The sequence below is a fragment of the Trachypithecus francoisi genome, unplaced genomic scaffold (genome assembly GCF_009764315.1).
Source record: "Trachypithecus francoisi isolate TF-2019V2 unplaced genomic scaffold, Tfra_2.0 Lachesis_group2, whole genome shotgun sequence".
In the NCBI taxonomy this organism is placed as follows: Eukaryota; Metazoa; Chordata; class Mammalia; order Primates; family Cercopithecidae; genus Trachypithecus; species Trachypithecus francoisi.
Window position 1 is genome coordinate 104,319,695 of NW_022681465.1, and position 23,989 is coordinate 104,343,683.

At 37.2% G+C, this 23,989-nt stretch overlaps 1 protein-coding gene across 4 annotated transcripts in view; it reads left to right on the forward strand.

The window, feature by feature from the left end:
- The window catches only part of ARHGEF28 (Rho guanine nucleotide exchange factor 28), a 333,170-nt gene that overhangs the window by 230,908 nt on the left and 78,273 nt on the right, over positions 1-23,989 (forward strand). For all 4 annotated transcript variants that reach the window (XM_033179864.1, XM_033179861.1, XM_033179862.1 and 1 more), the window contains 6 exons: positions 3,467-3,747; positions 9,581-9,788; positions 12,283-12,394; positions 15,803-15,845; positions 20,841-20,964; positions 21,275-21,407. In XM_033179864.1, coding sequence (XP_033035755.1) covers positions 3,467-3,747; positions 9,581-9,788; positions 12,283-12,394; positions 15,803-15,845; positions 20,841-20,964; positions 21,275-21,407 — 901 coding nt within the window. The remainder of the gene's footprint in view (positions 1-3,466; positions 3,748-9,580; positions 9,789-12,282; positions 12,395-15,802; positions 15,846-20,840; positions 20,965-21,274; positions 21,408-23,989) is intronic.

Consider the following 23,989-nt stretch of genomic DNA (forward strand, 5'->3'; position numbering starts at 1 on the left):
TCAGCTGTTTAAATAAAATACTTCTTGAGACCTTATCTATTTTTGTTCTGAGCCTTAGTGAGTACTATAACTATAGTATTTCCATTTACCTCAAGTAACGAAAATTGTAAATTACTCAATATTATGTGGGAAAAACTATATATATATTATGCTTTTATATGTTCTCAGATACATTAAAAATGCAAAACTTATCAAACCAAAGATTTGGTAAATAAAAGGGTTAGGATGTAATTTCCTTCCTTCCTTTCTTCTTTCCCTTCCTTGCTTCCTTCCTTCCGTCCGTCCTTCCTTCCTTCCTTCCTTCCTTCTTCCTTCCTTCCTTCCTTCCTTCCTTCCTTCCTTCCTTCTCTTTTGTGTTTTTGAGACAGAGTCTTGCTCTGTCATCCAGGCGGGAGTGCAGTGGTGCCATCTTGGCTCACTGCAACCTCCACCACCCAGGCTCAAGCAATTCTTGTGCCTTAGCCTCCAGAGTAGCTGGGGTTACAGGTGTGTGCCACAACACCTGGCTAATTTTGGTATTTTTAGAAGAGAGAGTTTTGCCTTGTTGGCCGGGCTGGTCTTGAAATCTTGGCCTCAAATGATCTGCCCACCTTGGCCTCCCAAGTACTGGGATTACAGACATGAGCCACTATACCCGGCCAAGACATAATTTTTATTTTGGAATATTCTGGGTGAAAGAAGTATTGCTTTAATGATGTGAAGCCAAAAAGAAAAAGTGAAGTATGCATTTAGAGAGAACTCAGGCCGGGCGCGGTGGCTCAAGCCTGTAATCCCAGCACTTTGGGAGGCCGAGATGCGCGGATCACGAGGTCAGGAGATCGAGACCATCCTGGCTAACACGGTGAAACCCCGTCTCTACTAAAAAAAATACAAAAAACTAGCCAGGCGAGGTGGCGGGCGCCTGTAGTCCCAGCTACTCGGGAGGCTGAGACAGGAGAATGGCGTAAACCCGGGAGGCGGAGCTTGCAGTGAGCTGAGATCCGGCCACTGAACTCCAGCCCGGGCGACAGAGTGAGACTCCGTCTCAAAAAAAAAAAAAAAATAAAATAAAAAAATAAAAATAAATAGAGAGAACTCAAACAAGTTAATTCAACAAATGGATACAGCAGATTGCCAAGTTGTGTATTGAAAACGGAGAAATAAAACTAAATCTGCAACAAAATCACAAAGTCCATTATATTAGCGTAGTACTTTTTTTTATTGCCCCTGCATCTATTTGAATAGTAAGGACAATGTAAGGAGTTCAAATTCTGCATATTTAAAATGCTTTCCGGCAATATCTGAAAATAATCTTATCTAATTTTCTTTATCTTCCTCAACCTGGCAGGGAAACCTAAAAACATTACTAGCTTATATTAATGTTTCCTATTAATTTTCAAGGTTATCACCTTCCTGTTGAGAAAATTCACATGATGAAAGTTACTTTGAAAATTTCTGTCATATAAACTACTTTGAAAAAAACATTTGTTTCATAATTTCAGTACAGAGAATCCCTGTATACACTCTACTCAAATTCCTCAAGTGGTAATATTTTACTACATTTTACTTTGTCATTCCCTGAGTGGGTGGTTATGTGTGCATGCAAATAGTTAAATTATCTCTATAAAGATTCCTTAACCATTTGAGAATAAATGAAAAATATGGTTCCCCTTTACCCCTTAATCTTTCATGGTGTATTTTCCTAAAAACATGGATAGTTTCTTACATAAGCACAGTACAGTTACCAAAATCATAAAGTTATGATTGATACAATACTATTAGCTATCTCCAGACCTTATTCAGTTTTAGCGAGTTGTCCCAATAATGCCCTCTGTTGCAGAAGAAAATTCCATTACATGTGTTGCATATAGTTGTTGTGTCTCTGTAGTCTCCTTTAATCTGGGACAGTTCTTTAGTCTTTGTGTTTTATGATGCTGATATTTTAAAAGAATACAGACCGGTATTTTTGTTCTTGTTTTTTGCTAGAGTGTCTTTCAGTTTTGGTTTATATTATATTTCCTCATAATAGGATTCAGGTTAGGCATGTTTAGCAGGAATACTATGAAAGTGGTGATGGATGCTTCTCAGTGCATTGTATCAGGAGGCATAGGACATCAGTCTGTCCCATTACTGGTGATTTTATTAATATCTTTCATCTGCCAAGTTCCTTTTATAGTAAAACTATTGTTTTTTAAAAAACTATTAAGTATCATGTCAGGAGATATTTTAAGCCCTTGTAAATATCCTGTTGCTCATTAGACTTTCACCCATTAATTAAGCATTCATTAACAGTTTTTGCTTTAATAAATTATGATGATGCTCGATGATTTAGGATTCTAGCATTTCCCCCTTTTGCTTCTTTTTTCTCTTCACTGCTGTATCTCCAAATGGTGTTACTCTCTTCCTTTTTACTGTCCTCACCCCAGACATGATGCCTTTTGATGACCGCCACCTCAAATCATCAGTACTTAAAAGTACGCCTTTCTTATAGCAAGTGCTTTGATCAGCTAGGACTCTTTCATGCATGTGGGTTGGGCTTTCTCTTTCTGGGGAGGATTTTTAAGTAAGTCTTACGCCCTCCAGAAGTTCCGTCCTTTCTCTGCCATTCAGATTTTCCCGACTCCCCTTACCCTCCACAGAGTCTTATAGCAGGAGCACGAGGGCTTGCCTGCTGGATTTGCTGTTGATTTTATTATTTACAGGTAATTTGAAAATTGGGCATTTTCTTTCTTCTAATAATGCTACATACGTGTGCTTTATGTAACTTTGTTTGTTCTTTTTGTTTGGTGTTGCTTTTTGTGAGATTCAGCTTTGTGTGACCACTATTACCTTGGTACCCAGATTCCTATGAGCTACTTTTTGAATAAAGCTGTATAGTCTTTTGTTTTTTCCTCAAGTATTTAGAACATTTCCCCCTCATTTTGAGTCAGTGGTTCATAAAATGTTAGAGGCATGATCAGCTTCTGGTTTTGTAATAAAGGAACAACTTTATAAAATACTCAGTTGGTCTTCCTTTTTGTGAATTATAGGATAGCTGCCATGTGGACAAAAACATACAGTAATTCTGTTTACATAAAACAAGAATAAACAAAAAATATAAATAAGGTAAAAGGTTTTTTTCTTTTTGGTCTTTTTTTTTTGGAGATAGAATCTCACTCTGTAACCCAGGCTAGAGTGCACTGGTGCAGTATCTGCTCATTGCAACCTCTGCCTCCCATTCAGACCATTTTCCTGCTTCCGTCTCTGAGTAGCTGGGATTACAGGTGCCCACCACCACACCCTGGCTAATTTTTGTGTTTTTAGTAGAGACAGGGTTTCACCATGTTGGCGAGGCTAGTCTTGAACTCCTGACCTCAAGTGATCTGCCAGCCTCAGCCTCCCACCACGCTTGGCCAGAAGTTTTTTAAGTTGGGAAAATTTTATTAATTCTTAGCTAGGCCAATCTTACCTGCTTTTACTCAGGGAATGTTTTTCTTTCAACTTCCAGGTTGGCGATTTGGATATCAGCTATATTAATATAGAGGGAATCACTGCAACTACCAGCCCTGAATCCAGAGGTTGCACTCTGGGGCCTCAGAACAGCAAACACACCCTTCCTACAGAAACCAGCCCCAGTGTGTACCCACTTAGTGAAAATGATGAAGGGACAGCACATACTGAAGCCCAGCGGTCCTTCATGTCACCATCGAGTTCGTGTGCTTCCAACTTGAATCTTTCTTTTGGTTGGCATGGATTTGAAAAGCAACAAAGTCATCTAAAGAAAAGAAGGTAAGATTCTATATTGTAGAAGAAAACTGTAGAAAATCAAAGAACCTTATAGGTAAACTTCAAAAATTCTAGTTTTAAACTTTTTATTGTCTCTACCACTTTTATCTGTCCATCAAAATGTTGTCCCCTTTTAGATTCCTATATTCATTGATTTGAAAGTAAGACACTTAAGAAAACTGATTAAAATATGATAAAGGAAAACCACGATGAGATGCCAGTTTATACTCACATGACTGGCAAAAATTTAAAAATCTAGCAATCCCATGTTTTGGTGAGAATGCGTAACATGGAAATTCCTGTGTAAAGATGATAGGAGAGAAAATTGTATAACTTGGGAAAATAATTTGACATTATCTTGTAAAGTCAAATACGCATTTTCCTCTTGTGTACTAGGAGACCTATATGTGAGTATTTATACCAGCAGGAAATAACCCAAAAGTGGAATAAATAAATTATATATAGTTATACAAGGGAATACTGTACAGTAATGAAAGTGAATTAACTACAAATACATCTGCGTGCATAATAACATAGACTTTAGAAGCATGAAGGAACAAAAAAAAGCCCCAAAATACTTGTTAGATTTCATTTTTATAAAATGCAAATTAAACAATATATTATTATAGGGCCTACATATGTGCATAAGCTATAAAGAAAAACAAGAGACTGGTTGTGGTGGCTCACGCCTGTAATCCCAGCACTTTGGGAGGCCAAGGCAGGCAGAATGCTTGAGCTCAGGAGCTCAAGACCAGCCTGGGCAACATGGTAAAACCCCATCTCTACCAAAAATACAAAAATTAGCGAGGCATGGCAGCACACACATGTGGTCCTGATACTTGGCAGGTTGGGGTGGGAAGATCGCTTGAACCTGGGAGGCAGAAGTTGCAGTGAGCCAAGATGGCACCACTGAACCCCCAACCTGGGTGACAGAGTAAGACCTGTCTCAAAAAGAAGAAAAAGAAAGGAAAAAAAGAAAAAAAAAAAATGAAGGGGAAAAAATTCCTGAATTCAAAATAGTTGTTACGTCTAGGGAGGGGAAATAGGGAAATGGGAATGGAATGAATCATTACAGAGTTTCCATGGTAGATGGCCAGTATCCAAGTTTCAAGTTGGGTGGGCTCATGAATATTTGTTTTATTTTACATAATATATATTTTATATTTTAACATAAAATTTATCTTTATTTTACTTTCAGTTACCTTATATTTTCTTGTGTATATAAAAGTCATTAAAATGATATTTCATTGCATCTGATATGATTGCATATATTAGTGTGTGTGCACACATGTGTGTGTCTGTATCTGTATATCTGTATCTGTCTATCTGATTGTCTATTTTCTTTAGGGAACAGGCCAATTTCCACTAATTTCATTTTATCCTGTTGATCACACTTTCCTTAGGGAGTAGCTTATTTTTTTCCCCATATCCTACCCATGTGATTATATGTTCATTTTCACATATAAAATGAATCAAAGTGAATGTAAAATACACACACATATGTGATAAATATTTATATAAATATTTCTCTATTTCTCTATGTATATAAATATAAATATAAATATAAATATTCTCTATGTATATAAATATAAACTTAGGACTGGGACCTGAGTCCTAAGTTTTCTAGGGTTTAAAAGAATATTTTGGTGAAACTAAAAGAGTTAATATAGAGGGGAGAGAAAGGGAGAGGAACCAGCAATCAGTAGGTGCCCATCACTGAGATACAGCACAATATGCAATTTGAGGTTGTAAAACGTTAGCACATATTGGTACCAAGGGTTGTGTGTGATGTGTAAATAATAAAAGACTTGTTTTACATTTATGCTTTGTGAATTATGGTTTTATAGATGCTGGGTAGTCACTACTGTAATTTGAAGTGAAGGCTAATTTGAACTGTCCATACGTCTGCTTGGGACAAGAGACTGCCAGTCCAGACGAGGTTCTGTACAGTTTTGCAAAAATAAATTGAGCTATGTGTGATAAATCCTTTCTAGTGGATCTTTAAGATCTGTCAAGTGGCCGGGTATGGTGGCTCACGCCTGCAATCCCAGCACTTTGGGAGGCTGAGGCAGGTAGATCACCTGAGGTCAGGAGTTCAAGACCAGCCTAGGCGGCCAACATGGCGAAACTCCCTCTCTACTGAAAATACAAAAATTAGCTGGGCGTGGTGACATGCATCTGTAATCCCATCTACTCAGAGGAGGGGCTGAGGCAGGCAAATTGCCTGAACCCGGGAGGCAGAGATTTCAGTGAGCAGAGATCACACCACTGCACTCCAGCCTGGAGGACAGAGTGAGACTCTGTCTTAAAGAAAAAAAAAAAAAAATCTGTCAAGTGTGTGAGCCCCCACATCTCAAGAGATAAATAAGTTCTTTAGAAGAAGACCTCTAGGAATATAGCATGGAAAAGACACAAATGGTCTCTGTTTTATTAATGCTTATGCAGATACTTGCAGAGTATCTAAATTATACTTTCTGATCATGGTCTTGCCTTGGAAAGTTTAAACATTTCACTGCTACGGATATAATTTTTCCTCGTAGAATATAATTTAGAAAAAATATCTGTTCTGAGTAAAGGTAATTAGAAACCTCTGTGAAGATGTCACTGCTTGGGGGAAAGGGAGGAAGCCAGGAGAGGAAGGAGAAGCCATTCTACAGAAAGCCTTCTAGCTGGTTCCACGAGCTGACTTCATCTCCTTTGCCCTCCCTCTCCTCTGAAAAATGTAGGAATGAAGGGAGAGAAGTCGCAATCCCTGGAAAGCCCTAGGGTGGCTGTGGGTCCTTCCCTTCAGTGGATGTCATGTTAGGAAGCAAGTTGATAACAAACTCAAAGTGAAATGTACTTAATTTGTTAATAAGTGGATAATAGCCCTAGAGGCTGGAAACTTCTAATGAAGAAGAAATTTGGGGGCACACAGTAAAAACTGGAGTTAATATAAGGACATGGCTGACTGGGACCTGAGTCCTAAGTTTTCTAGGGTTTAAAAGAATATTTTGGTGAAACTAAAACATGCATACTATATAGCCATATTATTTAAATGTAATAACTGTTTTGAGAAACCACAAAGGGAATATAAGTAATAAAACATTAATTTAAAAATACTATACAACAAAAAATTAAGCAGTAGACAAGTGTTTGTTTCATTCTAAAGCTTGTATTTTTTCAAACCTTTTTAAAAAACTACAATCCACAGTAAGAAATGCATGCCGCCATGAACGTCCCCTATCTCCCTTAAAATTTAAGTGAAGTCTTATAAAATGACATGTGCAACATATTCTGATATTTTTGATTCTATATTTTTTTAAAAAAACTCTAGTTACAACCTAATGAATTGATTTCTTATCCCACTACTGGGAATTAGAAAAATAATATCGTAAAACAAGAACCTAGAGGTTATCCTGAAGAACATTGCCTGTGCCACCAATATCTTATGTTAATAGCTTAACAAAGAAAAGTAGTAGCCCCATTTGAATGAATAGAAACAATGTTTTATAGTATGCAAAAGAAAATACTGATACTTCTAGGATGTATTCATAGTGATGATGAAATGCTGTCTGTAACTGGAAAGGCTTGTGTTAAAATCGGATATTATTGCGGGTTGCCAATCATTTGAAGAACTATTTTCCACTGGTACAGAGATCACAAGTTGAAAGACAAGTGCTGAGGTACAAGACATCGGCAAGCTTCAACCCGCCTTGAAGTCTCCTTCCGTCTCGGATTGTTGTTGTACTAGGAAACCACGTAGCAACTTGAAATACCTGTAATTATTAGATTAGTCAAAAACCACAATTACTTTTGCACCGACATAATACATTTACTGGAGCGTTTAAATCACCAACGTTTACCAGGAAGATATTCTTAACATGAAGTTTCAGTGTTTTATGAGAAATAGTCGAATAGACTCCATGATATTTGTGTGTTTGATTGAGGTAAAGTGTGAAGTCCACTTCTAATGTGTTCTTCTTCTCAATGCCAAGGTCTTCATCTTGGCCCTCAATGAGTTTCCAAAGGAGAAAACCCCACTTTGGAAATCCTCGGTGGTGCCAGCCAGGGCTTCTTCTCACTGCTGGGTTTTCTGGTACCAAGTAGTGCCTGTGAAAGTGTTCAAGGGTTAGAAACTGCTCTGTGTTTGCATTAGAGGCATGGTAGAGTAAGACCAGGACTCATACCATGTGTTCAGTTGACTTACTGTGTCCATTAAATAGCCTATGGTTTTTTTTCTTTTTTCTTTTTTTTAAAATAACCTAAACAGGTTAATTCAAAGTTTCATTTTTGGTTCTCGTATTTCAAAATCAAGACGGTTTCATTGTTTTTTTTATTAAAATTATAACTCCAGAACTGTAACAACCGAAAAAAAAAAAACCCCACAAAACACACATTTGAAATGCTTCGTGCATTAACATGCACCCAGGAAAGCTGCTGGCCTCCAAGTTTGAATAGTTTAAAATGTAATGTTATGGAATAGACCTGGGATGTGGAAGGTCAAATTCTTTCCTTTTAATTTCATGGTTTATTAAAGTTAAATGAGGAAAAAGTTGTTGTCAAACAGAATTACTACCTGGTTCTAAGGTAGAGTTTTCAAAGGAATCTTTTTTTTTTTTTTTTTTTTTTTGAGACGGAGTCTTGCTCTGTCGCCCAGGCTGGAGTGCAATGGCACAATCTCGGCTCACTACAAGCTCTGCCTCCTGGGTTCACGCCATTCTCCTGCCTCAGCCTCCCAAGTAGCTGGGATTACAGGCACCCGCCACAACAGTCAGCTAATTTTTTGTATTTTTAGTAGAGACAGGTTTTCACTGTGTTAGCCAGGATGGTCTCAATCTCCTGACCTCATGATCCACCCACCTCGGCCTCCCAAAGTGTTGGGATTGCAGGTGTGAGCCACCTTCCCCAGCCTAGGAATCATCTTTTTTTAACCTCTAAAAATGATCATTTAGTATGACATGTTTGGGACATCGCACGACTCACTTCAGAACTGTGTTTTGACGTGGCCCTGGGGTGGATGGGTGGGACCTTCACACATCTCTCCTTGGTGTGCCTCTGCCCTCCTGAGCTTCCCAGCTGAGGGACAGGGGAGAGAATGACACTTCTGCAGCTTAGTCACATGCAGATCCCCCCCAGAGGCTTCCCTGCAAACAGCCCAGTGGCTCTGTTTCCACCAGCATTTAAAATATTTGATGGGTTACCATTTGGGACTTGCAATATCAATAATTATATTTACAAAACAGAAGTGGTGAGGTTAGTACTAACTCAAACCAGCTTTTGTTTCTTCAGGTATTTGAACTGTCTTTTGCCCCAGGTGTGGTGGCTCACTCCAGCAATCCCAGCACTTTGGGAGACTGAGGTGGGTGGATCCATTGAGCCCAGGAGTTTGAGACCAGCCTGGGCAACATGGCAAAAAACACAAAAATCACAAAAATTAGCCAGGCTTGGTGGCGTACACCTGTAGTGCCAGCTACTCTGAAGGCTGAGGTGGGAGGATCCTTTGAGCCTGGGAGGTGGAGGTTGTAGTGAACCAAGATTATGTCACTGCATTCCAGCCTGGTCGACAGAACACAAGTGTCTCAAAAAAACAAAACAAAACAAAACAAAACAAAAAAAAGAAAATGAAAGAAATAAATGGCTTTTGCAAGGTAGGAATGTTCATTTGGGGTAAGATAAAATTTTATTTAAAAAGAGATTTGGAGGGAGGAGAAAAAGGCTAATTAAATACTAGTTGGAAATTAAATGAATACCTATTGCACCCCGCTCCGATGAATCTGAATTCAGAGAAGTAGAAACCAGTGATGCTCTGTGTCCTTCCTTGCTTCTTTACTTACTTGCTGGCTTTGTGCTTTAGTTCCAGCCTTGATGCCTTGGATGCCGACAGTGAAGGGGAAGGGCATTCTGAGCCGTCGCACGTCTGTTACACTCCAGGGTCTCAGAGCTCCTCAAGAACTGGGATTCCTAGTGGGGATGAATTGGACTCTTTTGAGACTAACACTGAACCAGATTTTAATATCTCCAGGGCTGAATCACTTCCTCTATCAAGTAATCTACAGTCGAAGGTATTCTTATTGGTATAAATTTGGTATATTGCAAGTGTGGAGAATATGTTGTCTACATTTACCCATCTGTGTCTGAAAGACATATTATATTTTATTCATACATATGAACTACTTTTTGGGACCCATGTGATATCTGATTGAGTCTGTCTTTTTAATCTTTCCACTGTGTTTTAATTTTTATAATTTTTACTCAAAATGGATGATTTACGTTTTCATTAATTCACCATGAGTGCATACCATCTTTCTTTCACATACTTGGAAAATTTTATCATTTCATACAATGATTTCTCCCATTATCTCCTAAGCAAAGGGAGAAAAACTGATAGTATTAAATGAGTTTAGTGATCAATCTTGTTTTGCTCATGTAAATTATTGTGTAGTCCTGGTGATGAGGTAAATGATGTTAACAAGGCAGAAGTGATGTTTATTGAGCATTTCTGGGTGCTTGAACTAATCCGGAACATCACAAATTTTGTCAGCTTTTCCACAGGAGCCAGGTTTTCTCTTGTTGGTCATTTCGCATTGGAGTTTCATTTAGGTGTGCTTGTTTTTTTGTTATTTATTTACTTATTTATTTATTAAAAACTAAATACATTCCTCTGAATGTAAGAAAGCCCTTTGTGTTTGAACATATTATTTTTTCCTATTTGATTTATTTTCTACTTGTTTTCTTCTTGAGTTTACTTATTACTGTAAAACAATGTGTGCTATGGCAAAACTTCTCTTTCTAAAATATGGTTGTTATGATAATAACCTTATTTTTGTAGCATGCTCTACAATATACAAAATATATTTTATGTATGTATACAAGATATAATTGCCACGTAACTCACCTATTACATAAGTAGTGCTTTTATTTAATTTTATTTTTTGAGTAGATGAGATTCTGGAAAGGTTGTCCAGCTTTGTATCACCAGCTTGGTGATAGAATCAGAACTCAATTCTGGGTTTTAAGCACAGATCCTGCATCCTCTACCCTCTACTCTAAGACCTGCAGAGCTGCCATCATCTTTTGCATCTGAAGGTCACGTGATATTTCTGGATAATGAGAAATTTGTATGGTTGTTATGTAGATAATTCTTAGTTTTGCATGTTGAATGGAATTGTGAAAAGTTCATCATTACTTGGATGAAAAATAATCCAGGCCTTTGCAACAGTTTCATGTTGCTCATTTTTAGGAAGAATCTGTCCCATAAATATATCTGCCTTGCCTCTGTATATTACCCAGTATAACTTTTTGCCAAAGTTTTGGACAATTTTCAAAGTTCCATTGTCATGACAAATGGTTACCACATATACATGACTTTGAGGAGGACTCTTAGTGGCCAGCTCACTGTTTAGGGTTATAGGACAACTTGGGTTGGCCTTCTTGACATCCAGGCCCAGTAGGTGCTCCCCAATAAGATAGCAGCCACAGCCCAAGGCCCTTTGAAGCAAGGTCAGGCTTCTATTTTTCAACTTTCCTCCAGGCTCCTTAACTGAACTAATGAACTTAGGGTAGACATGTGTTTTTCCTTAGAGGGAACAAAAGAGACCAGTGCTCGTGAAGGTCAGTTTCTGATGATTTGATTTTAGTAAAGAGTTTTGCATTATTTTCTTTTAGCTTTAACCTTAAGCGATATCTTAAAAATGCATGGGCAGGATCAATCCTAAGGCCTTTATGGGATAGAATTTGGGTGCTATAAATGGCTTCAATGGAGTTCTATTGCATATTCACTTAAATTTTCTGGAACATATAAGAAAACTATGTCTTAATGATCTTGCCATCTTGCATTTTCATGTATGTTGCCAATATAATGATAGGAATAATAAGTAATTGGGACAACAGGAACAAAACTGGCAGGTCATTTAAAAGTAGTAATATTAAGGATGTATAAATTAGTGATATTCAAACATACATCTCAGAAAGTGCTACATGGAAGGTCCATCAAAAATTGAGTTCAGATTGGAAGGATTTGTATATTAACTGGATATATTTTTCCCTAAATGTTGCAGCTAACATTATAAATTTAAATCATGGTTTGGAAGTCTAAAAAACTCTTATAATTGCAAGTGGCTATTCCACTATCCTCTAGTAATCCTTAAATGTAGAAATCTCAGTTAATATAGAATTTCGTTGGAGGGCTACAGTAAAATAACAAAATAACTGACACCTCAGGTAAAAATAATAAGTCAAACTCATTGTTGAATATACAAAGAAAAAGTCATTTGTCTTAAGTTTTCATTTTTAGTCAAGTTGGCTAGGATATCATAGTTGCATTCTATAGTATAAACAGGAACTATTCCCCAAACTAAAGGTTGCTAAAGTATTAAAATGACAATAACATTTTAAAAATTGTGAGAGGAAAACAGAAACACATAATGAGATCATATCAGAAATGTTCAGGTTGAATCTCTTTTCAAAGGTGCTAATTTAGTAACATTTGAGGTGGTGAACATATATTTTCAGATCTCATGTATAAATTTTTAAAAACTTTATTATAATCTCTTTTAGGAATCATTGCTTTCTGGAATTCGCTCACGTTCTTACTCTTGCTCGTCACCCAAAATTTCTTTAGGAAAAACTCGTTTGGTGCGTGAATTAACAATGTGCAATTCAAGTGAAGGTAAGCATCCTTTGACATTTGGCTTTGAAAACACTCTATTCCAGAACAGATTTTTCAGTTAGTACATAAAATATTCAAGAACAGCAGACAAGAATTTTTAGTTCTGTTTTCGTAACTGGTTTTTCTAAGCCTGACAAAATTCTTTTCTTGTTGGATAACAGCCAAATTTGATTTTGATCAGATTTGATTTTTTTGAAATCTCAAATGCATACACACCTCTCTGCTGCTTTATTCTTTGAATAAAATGTTTTCCTCAAGGATAGTGTAAATTAGAATTGATTCCAGTTATATTATTATGAGGGCTTTAGAGGATTTTATTTGAGTAAATTATAAAAATTACTTTTGTCTCATATATACATTGCTAACATAATCTAACTCCTCAGAGCCAGAGTGTTGCAGAATGGATTTTCTTCATTCTTTTTTTAGAAAGGGACTTTGGAGAGTTGAAGTAACATATTTGTAACATGAGTAAATATATCTCAACATTTTTTTGTTGGCAATGTAAGCAATTAGAAATATAACTTTTAGGCAATAAACTTTTAATTGAAATATAGGATACATACAAAAAGGAGTGCAAATCATAAACATGCATCTTGAATTTTCAAGTGAATTCAGATCTATAAATGGAAAAATTATGTACAACTTAGAGCTCCCCTTGTATCCTCTCTAAGTCACTCCTCCCATTTTCACCTGCCCCCATTTTGAAATGTAATTATTTCATACTTTCTGTAATTAATATGTAATAATTATATTAAAAAGCATATTTGAAAGTATTCATGCCGATGCATAATACATAGCATTATAATGAAATTTTTGTCAGTGTCTTAGAGAATATCTTTATTGTCTATTATCCTTAAAGGGACTTAAAAGATTCAGAAAGCAAGAGATGAATTTAAGTACTCTCAAGTACTACTCAAATATTTTCTCAAGATAAAATATTTAAGATAGGATTTATTTTATTCCCTCTCTTTTTTCTTATTCTTGCTTATTAAATTGTTATTTTGCATTTTTATGCCATGCAGAACAATACTAAAGACATAATCTTGGTGCTTGAAATACTGTCCTAGAATAATGACATATATGCTAGATGTTCAATAAATATTTGTTGAGTGAATATGAGAAAAAAGATAGATAAAATACAAAATAAATGCTACCATGATTTTTGTTTTCCTTTTTCTGGGATGTAATGGTAGAAGAGAAGAGATCAAGACTGATAATACATGTCAGTTTTTATTTTTGGAATGGGAGAAGAGGAAAAGTTACAAGAGAAAGAAAGGATACAACTCCCTTGAGAGGACAGGATAAAGATGGATTGAATTTGTTCTGGATTTTTGTTTTTTGTTTTATGGATTCTTTCTAGGTCTCTGGGTCTCCCCAGCCTTAGTTTAGGTTGGTATATTTTTAATAGCAGCTTGGCACCTTTTCACTGATAGTCCCAGCTGGTGAATTAACTTCACATTGTTATTATTTGGAAAACATGTTTAAGTTTTCTGTGCTTCAAATTATGGCTTTGCCTTTAGATCTGTGGTCCTTGATCTATGAAGTCAGATATCTCGAGAGTTTGAAATTATTGACCACACAATTAAGAGGAAACTGATTGTTCACAAGGGAAAATAGCCCTAATTTACTTATTCTCTAATGATCAAGGAAGGATATCTTTACCTTATGCAAGCCTGAAACCTTTGCATTTGAGTTAGAACGAATAAAAAGCTGATTATCAACTGCTTTGGTTTTCAGTAAACAAAACCTTATCTTTAGACAATATATTTAAAGACAAGGCCACTTGAATGAAGTTTGATACTATCCAGAAGGTAACAGAACCAGGCAATTTAGGTTGAGGCTACTCACTAAATATATGAAGATTCCAATGGATAGACTTATATGGCTGCAAACATTTGGACTGATACCTTTTAGGTCAGTCAATACCATAGGACTATGAAAAGTAAATTGATGTTTGTGTTGCTATAAATCCTTTCTTGATGAGTTTTGAATAGTCCTAAAAAATTTCAGGTCTATTTGAACAGAGTCCAAGTCTCCTTATGTCCCAGCGGGAAGCTCCATACAAGAGCTGTAATGCAGATATACAAATCTAGGATGCTTTCTGTCCTTTTTATTATTATTTGTGATGTTCTGTCTTCCTTGTCTCTTCCAAAGAGTTACTTACTGTAATTTCTCATGTGTCTCTTTTTTTTTTTTGAGCCAAGAGTACGACGATGGCAACTTTATTTTTGATGTTTGTAAAACAATCTAGTTTTATAATTCCCTTTGGTCTATTGTAGATTTAGGTAGATAGGAACATCGCCAATATTAAAATGATAACTACAGTCTCACCAAGGGGGACAAAGGTGTTCTGCATTTAAGAATTTGAGGAATGACATAAACGTACTTTTGAAAACGTTGTGAGCTGATGGATGGAATTTGATTGGATTTTGAACAGTTGGTGGCTTATTCTCTTGGTACCTCAGCCTATTTACCATAAGAATAGTGATTTCTGCTTATGACTTAATTTGAGGAACACTTGATAATGGCTCATAAAATAAAGCCTTCAAATTCTTCAAAGTAGATTTCCTATTATATACAAGATAGTTTTAGGTGCAACATTTGATATTACCCATTTCAGGGGATATGTATTTGTTTTCCTCCTTATGTGTCATTTCCCTTTGCAACCTAGTTTTGCCTCTTCACTGTTGTGGATTGTGAGAGTGAAGGATTTGTCCCTGCTCTGTAGATGGTGTGCTCCACAGTGGCCGCCCCCTCCTTCAGGCTCTCTCACTGTCTAAATCAGTGTCTCTCCTCCACCCCTGTAGTAAGTACTTCAACTCTGGAAACAAGATGGCTCCAAGCTGCTTGCATGAGCCTCCCCTTCTGCCTCCCTCTACAAGTCCAATGGAAAAAGCGGTCCTCCCTTTCCCATGAGCCACAGAGGACATCTCTGAACTTGCTGCTGCTAGGATTTTGTAAGGACACTGCAGCTATATGAAAATTAACTCTTCTTGTGCTGTCCTTCAAGACTTCATTTGAGCTTTATTTAAAAGCGGTTATTTATTGGTTCCGTATGTTAGGGGATTAGTGTTATGAAGAATACGGATGACTCTAGTGAAAAGTATCCAAAAAGATAGAACAATTTTCTGCACTTCTGAAAATGTTTGCTGTCCCTTGCTGATGCTAACTTAGTTCATAAAGTCATTACATGTTGGCATATTTCTCCCTACCCTCTTTAAATTACAGGAAGTGATAAAAAAAAAAAACCCAGAGCAATGCCTTACTTATATAAGATTACTCATTTTCTCATTATTTTCTAGCTGGTATTGTGTATAATGATACAATATGGTTGAGTATGCATTTCAGACTAACATATGACTGCCAGTTTGTCTGCCTTAGTTTTCATTTTATTGTTGTGTCTTGTAGAGCAAAGAGCTTACAGCTTACCGGAGCCACCAAGAGAAAAAAGGTACTTTAACTTTTCCAGTTTTCCTGAAGAACTGCATGATCCTCCTTTGGAAATGTCCGCACATCATTTTTGCTATCTGTTCACTAGTTCTTGAGAGGTTTCCATGTAACAAGCCTACCTAAGACCCTTTGCTTCCTCTGGGGTCTGTATCAGGATGGATCTGCCAGCCCTCTCCATTCAGTCCTTGGCTGTGCAGGCCTCAGGACTGGGGACAGCATGTTCTGTTTGGGTATCTTCAAAGCCAAACACCTTCAAGGGGAGCAGTGTGAGGACCACCTGTTTTAGAAAAGCAACATGTCTTCTCTAGCTCTGTTCCACCGTGACTAGGGGACTTACTTTAGTAATAGAACCCTGGGTGGTCAATTATAGAAAGTGCCTAAATATCCCTACTGTCTCTCTATGGATTTTTGCCTAGTAGCCCTTCAGCTGGAAACAAAGAATAAGCAATGCAGAAGACTTGTAAGCATGATCAGTTTCCTGGTTGAGAGGCAGATTTAACCTAAGCTTCTCTTTGTCCTAGAAGGTAAAACTGTTGTTGTAGTATAGCTTGGGAAGCAGACTAGTGTGCAAGCATGATGGTTGGTTTTTGTTGGTGTTGAATAACTAACTGCCCATGAGTCACACTGTGAAATAGTTCCAGGGTTATATGCAAAACAAGTGCCAGAATGGCACACATGTTTGACTTTAAGAGACCATCTGAAAAGAGTGAAATGGTTTAATTTTGTTTGAGATTAGTGCTAAAACTTTGAAATGTTTTAGTATATGGATCAAGATGGGGTGTTTTGTTTTAAATCTTGGAATCAAAGTATTAATGAGAAAATGCCTCCTTTGGTTCATTTCTATTTTTTTTGAAACCAGAATAGAAACTTTCAAATGATACAAACAGAGGAAGGTTAAGAATGCCCTTGAAAGATAGGATGATGATGAAGATGACTTCATGACAATGGCAGTGAGGATGATGATAGCAAAAGCAGTAATTACTGACAGTTATTGAACATTTGTATGTGCCTTGTACTGTTTTAAGCAGCTTACATTTATTACCTCATTTAAGCAATTTACTTCCTCATTCTGGAATTTGATCTTCATCTTGGTCATCATTTTGATTAGCAGTCTTCTCCCTGTTATCTTTTTAACAACTGGAGAAGTAATGGATTGTTATCAAGATATTTTTAAATTAAAAATATAAAAAATATTTATTTTTCATTAAGAGAGAGATTTAAGACCAAAGGAGCCAATGTTATACTTGGCTACATAGTAGCCTATAAAATATTTTAACTTCGATGGCATGCGTATGAAGTTTCTTTTTATCTGATTATTTGTTCTTTGTCACTCCTGTTTTTGTTTTCTATTTCTTTCTATTCTTTAATCTTTCTTGGTCCACATCCTGAAAGCATCTTACTCTCTCAGTCATATTCCTTGGTGTATCTAGTAAAGTAGATCTTTCATCTCACCCACTCTATTCCTGCTATCTTATCTTGTTGGATATGCCAATAAGATCCCAAGCCACACCTAATGCTTTGCTTTGGTCATGTTGTAGGTATTTACCTAAGATGGTGCCTTCTTTGATATTCTTTTATTTGTATGAATCACTTAGTTTCTAGAAAAGGAGACATCCATGTAAAAAATGAGCTCACTCTATACCTTGCAGGCTCATTTCAGCACTCTATCTATTCTAATTTCTTAAGGATTATATGGCATGACTTGATTATTTTACTACCACCATCTGTCTTAAATCTATTATATATGTTTCCTCCTTTTCCTCCTCTTTCTTCAAATCTGAGGATCTGAGTGTTAACAAAAGTTCCACTGTGTCAGTTTTCAATCTGCACAGCAGGAACTTCTTTCATCCCTTTAGGCCGGGTGCAGTGGCTCATGCCTGTAATCCCAGCACTTTGGGAGGCCTAGGTGGGCGGATCATCTAAGGTCAGGAGTTTGAGACCAGCTTGGTCAACATGAGGAAACCGTGTCTCTACTAAAAAATACCAAAATTAGCCAGATGTGGTGGTGGGTGCTTGTAATCCCAGCTACTCAGGAGGCTGAGGCAAGAGAATAGCTTGAACCTAGAGGGCGGAGGTTGCAATGAGCCAAGATCGCGCTGTGGCACCCTAGCCTGGGTGACACAGCCATCTCAAAAAAACAAAAACAAAAACAGAAACCCCAAAAACAATAACAAGAAAAAAACACTTTAGATGCCAATTCTTTAAATAGATTAAGGGTTAAAATATTAAGAATATGTATTCTTAATATATTTTAAATGTCTATTTACCTATGGAAAAGGCAATACCATTAGAGGCTCTGAAGAAGGTTTGTAAAACTTTATTGTGAGTGATGCTATCGGTCAACAAACTAATAATAGAGATTAGACATTCTTGTTCTGGGATGTTAAAAAGAACTTAATCTTTCCAGATTCTTACAAATATAAAAGCTATTTAAATTCTATTATGAAATTATTTGAGGGTTTTCTCTTCTCAGTTATTTTCTAAAGTGCTTGATTTTAATATAGGTAAATATCACATAGTTAAATTAGATCTGAAATGAAGCAACTAACCCTCTACATTTGCCCAGAGGTTATACTGTATTACCCATCTTCATAATCTGATGCTGGATTATGACTATGATATTCACATTTCTGCCAAGTTGGGTGATGGTTTAAGTTTTTATATTTAATGTTTCAGCATTTTTGTGTTTACATTGTTATCTCTCAGGTCTTATCAACCTCAGCTTTAAAAGTTGAAGTGTTGGCCAGAGTCGGTGGCTCACGTTTGTAATCTCAGCATTTTGGGAGGCCAGGGTAGGCAGATCACCTGAGGTCAGGAGTTCCAGACCACCCTGGCCAACATGGCGAAACCCAATCTCTATTAAAAATACAAAAATCAGCCGGGCGTGGTGGTGGGTGCCTGTAATTCCAGCTACTCAGGAGGCTGAGGCAGGAGAATCACTTGAACCTGGGAGCCTGAGGTTGCAGTGAGCCAAGATCATGCCATTGCACTCCAGCCTAGGCAACAAGAGCAAAACTCCATCTCAAAAAAAAAGTTAAAATGTCATGTTGTAGAAGTATAAAGGATATGGTAAATTGTGCATTTATAAGTTTTTAACCAATGTGGAAACTGTCGTTTTTGATATAGTCTTCTGTAGCAGGGGAGTTGAGAGTAGAGTTGGGTAACCAAGAATTAATTTTCTTTTATTTGCAATGGTTTAGTTGTGTTCTTGCTGGGAAATAGAAAAGGGGTTTCTTGACCTCAAAATCCGCAATGACCTAATCATTTTTTAATTATGACATTAGGTCTCCTCATCACTCTTCTCTTCTCTTACACATTGGATAGCATTTTGTGGGGTCACAAAAGGCCTTCCAAGAGAGGACTCTCTTCAAACTCTCAAATGTATTTTTCCTGCAGTTCTGAAAGTGAGCCTTTTGAATATTATGGCACAAATTTTGCAAATTAGGATGTGTAAGACACCAGAGGTTATGGAAAATTTTGGATTCTATTAACCAGTCAGATATGCTAGGTAAAAATGACTAGAGGTAGCATGGAAGTAGAAAGGAAATTAAGAGGGTCTGAGATTCTTTCACTAGTCTTTTGGCATAGAGTATATTTAATTCTATTCACTTCCTTTTTCTTCTGCCTTTTAAAATGTTTTCTCTAAGCAGCAAATCCAATTTCATTTACTGTGTAGACTTTGAGTAACAGGACATAACACTGTTCTGACTGTACCTTTAGATCTATGTGGTCAAGAGGCAGCTCTTAAGCCATGTATTTTTTTTTTTTTCTAAATGCATTAATAGGTTTGAACTCTAAAACCTAATGTAGAGCTTAAATAACTTAAAGTTTTATTATAATATGTACCATATTAAAGTGTGGAAGGGGTCTTGGAAATAATTTAGTCTAAGCCTGTCATTAATTAGATAAGAAAAATCAAAGTCCTAGAAAGTTGTTATTGAAAGCAATATTTTCACAAAATATAATAATATATATTTTGGTGTATATCAGTAATTTGATTGCTTTTAAATACTTCCCAGAGATAAATATGTTAGTTATCAGTACGGAAAAGTGAGAATTTTAGGGGGTAGGAGAGACTTTAGTTAGGAAATAGAATAAGTGAACAGACATGTGATTAGAGCAACAATCTCACAATGTCAACAATTACAGAACATAGGTGGTGGAAGTAATCACTATGGAAATCATCTACGGAAGTGTTACTTGGTTTGACATGATATTTAGGTTGATTTTTAATTTATTCTTTCCTCAGTAATAATAGAAATATAAGATTATCAGAGGAAGCTCTAGGGAGAATTGTAACTTTCATAGTCTGGATATGTTTTTTTCTAGGGAATAATTGTATTGTGGATTAGAAGAAAATAAGTGGTGTTCAGGGTATTCATGGGTGGGTACAGTTACCTCTATCTTGCTTCTTGTTTTATGGAGTATCTATAGCCTCTCTCCTCCACAACCTGGAGAGTCTCAGATTGTGCTGAGTGGGAGAGGCTGCACAGAGTGGCAGGCAGTCTGTTTCTCAGGCTGTATCAACAAAGGAAACATGTGTCTACTGAGTATTATCTCTGTGTTCCAAAAATAAATAAAATCCAGTTGCATATTGTTGGTTATTTGGCTTGTCTGTGCTCTAGGGAATTCTTACTAGTATAGTAAACAGGAAGATGAGTGTTTTCAGAGTAAAATTATAAGTCTAAGGTTTATTTCCTCAATATTATATTATGAAAATTTTCAAGTACACAGAAAAGTTGAGAGAATTATATACTGTATACCCACTTCCACCACCTATGTTCTGTAATTGTTGACATTGTGAGATTGTTGCTCTAATCACGTGTCTGTTCACTTATGCTATAAGTGTATTTTTAATAAATTTTCTCTTCAGAACAACCACTAAAACCGAAAAAATATATATACACATACATATATGTGTACACACACACACACGTATATGCTGTTCTTCCTCTTTAAGTCTTATAAGCCATGATAACAGATTCTGTTTTTGTAGAATTCAGGAAGAAGAATGGGATAAATACATCATACCTGCCAAATCAGAGTCTGAAAAATATAAAGTGAGTCGAACTTTCAGTTTCCTCATGAATAGGATGACTAGCCCTCGGAATAAATCAAAGGTAATTAAACTTATTCACATACTGTCTATAAAATATAGATGTTTTAGTTTCTCAGCAGTTAGTATAATTTCTACTTTCTCTTTAAAATCACTTACTTTATATTTTATTTACACATATTTCTTATGGAATATTGCTAAAGCCCAGAATGTCACATTTAGGTGTTATGGTGTCCCTCTGTGTGCAGTCCTTATATTCTGAAGGAAAATGTAGAGACCTTGCTCAGATGATTTCTGTAAGAAGATTGGCTCACAGTGTTTTCCTTTTCTCATTTTTCCCCACTTTCCTGCTGCTGCTGCTGCTGCATCTGAAGACAAAAAGCAAGGATGCCAAAGATAAAGAGAAGCTGAATCGACATCAGTTTGCCCCAGGAACATTCTCTGGGGTTCTGCAGTGCTTGGTTTGTGATAAAACACTCCTGGGGAGAGAGTCACTGCAGTGTTCCAGTAAGTTCTCAGGTCTATGTGTGCTGTCTTTGCATTTCATCTCCTGACAGTAACCTTGAGAAGAGGCTCATTGCTCAATACATTTACATAAACCTTTTTAGTGTGACACATATGACTGAACCGTTTACCAAGCAATGACTGATACTAGTTAGAGTCAGTATGTTTTGTCCATAACTGATAACCTGTCTTAACCCCAAATTTGTATGCCTCACTGCTTTATGTCTCCACCTGAATGTCTAAAGAGCGTCTCAGATGTTACAATCTCCTCCTTCTGTGCTCACCTGAAAGCTGATGCTCTCAACTTTTAATGGCAACTTGATCATTCCAACCATGTGTTCATGCCAAAACTTTTGGAGTACAGCTTTATACCTCCCATGTTCTCACATCCTACATCCAATCCATCAACAATCCTCTTGGCTCTATTTTCAGAAAACATATAAAACCCAGGCACTTGTCACCACTACCACTAATATTCTTGCTCTAAAGCTACCATTTCTACAGCATTCCAACTGGCTTCCTTGTGCTTTTACCCCTAAAGTCTGTTCTCAAAGCATTAGCCAGAGTGAGCTTGCTAAGGCATATATCACTGCATTCAAAAAATCTCCCAATGGCTTCCTATACCCCAAGTATAGACTGAAGTCCTTAAGTCCTTGCAATGACAACATGTTCCCATGCGATCTGTCCTCTCCCTCCCTTACTCCCTCTGCTCTAGTCACACTGGCATCTTTGCTGTTTTTCGAACATGGCAGTCATGCTCCTGCCTTAGGGCCTTCTCTGGCTGTTCCTTCTGACTGCAACCCTCTTTCCTCAGATACCCACATGGATCACTCAGACGACAGCTTCTCAGGCAACCTTTCCTGATCACCCAGTGCCTTGCTCATCCTTCCCTCCTCCTGGCATTTTCCCCATTAGAATATTTACCACTATCTAACTTACTATCCAGTTTGCATATGGGGGCTAGATTTTTGTCCGTTGAATTTGTTCTCTGCTATATGCAGAGTGGCTAGAACATACTAGGGGCTTAGTAAATACTTGATGAATGAAAGAATAATTCAGAGAAAAAGTAGTGAGGTGCAGGCAGGCGGAATAGATTTCAAGGTATTTGTTGATTGCCAGAATTGTGGGAATATTTGGGAGGTGGGGTGGGAGCACAAAGGGAAGAGAGGAGCAGGGGAAGTTTACATCTGAAGTTCCTCATTAAATTTGTTGAAAATGATTGAACTAAAAATTTATCTACAGCTGGACATCTGATGAAAATACAATCCGCATATGGCATTGGAGGCAGATCGAATTTTCTTCTCACAGTTGACCCTGTCTTTGATTATGCTGTCTTTATTGCATGTTTGAATTTTGCTTTCCTTGAAAACTTGATGTGTTTCTTTTCCTGGATCTGAAGTAGCATCAGGCTGCTCAGATGTGGTTTAATTTCCTACGTTTTTAGAGATTTGCTCCAAGTATCATTTATAGGTTTTTTCTGGCCTGCCCACACTTCAGCGGTCAGTTCATTCATGTGATGAGCATGTGTTTCCTAGGTTGAGGTTGTTGTTCCACCCTTGTGGGTGGACTTGGGGACTTGAGCCCTTCGATGCATCCCTGGCCATACCCAAGACCTTTCCCTCCCCTGTTTTAAGACAGACTCCTCTTGTACCTCTGGTAGAATTCAGCTGTAAAGGACCTCTTCAAGGAGAACTACAAAGCACTGCTCAGTGAAATCAAAGAGGACACAAACAAATGGAAGAACATACCATGCTCATGGATAGGAAGAATCAATATCGTGAAAATGGCCATACTGCCCAAGGTGATTTATAGATTCAATGCCATCCCCATCAAGCTACCAATGACTTTCTTCACAGAATTGGAAAAAACGGCTTTAAAGTTCATATGGAACCAAAAAAGAGCCCGCATTGCCAAGACAATCCTAAGTCAAAAGGACAAAGCTGGAGGCGTCACGCTACCTGACTTCAAACTATACTACAAGGCTACAGTAACCAAAACAGCATGGTACTGGTACCACAACAGAGATATAGACCAATGGAACAGAACAGAGTCCTCAGAAATAATACCACACATCTACAGCCATCTGATCTTTGACAAACCTGAGAGAAACAAGAAATGGGGAAAGGATTCCCTATTTAATAAATGGTGCTGGGAAAATTGGCTAGCCATAAGTAGAAAGCTGAAACTGGATCCTTTCCTTACCCCTTATACGAAAATTCATTCAAGATGGATTAGAGACTTAAATGTTAGACCTAATACCATAAAAACCCTAGAAGAAAATCTAGGTAGTACCATTCAGGACATAGGCATGGGCAAGGACTTCATGTCTAAAACACCAAAAGCAACGGCAGCAAAAGCAAAAATTGACACATGGGATCTAATTAAACTAAAGAGCTTTTGCACAGCCAAAGAAACTACCATCAGAGTGAACAGGCAACCTACAGAATGGGAAAAAATTTTTGCAACCTACTCATCTGACAAAGGGCTAATATCCAGAATCTACCAAGAACTCAAACAAATATACAAGAAAAAAGCAAACAACCCCATCAAAAAGTGGGGAAAGGATATGAACAGACATTTCTCAA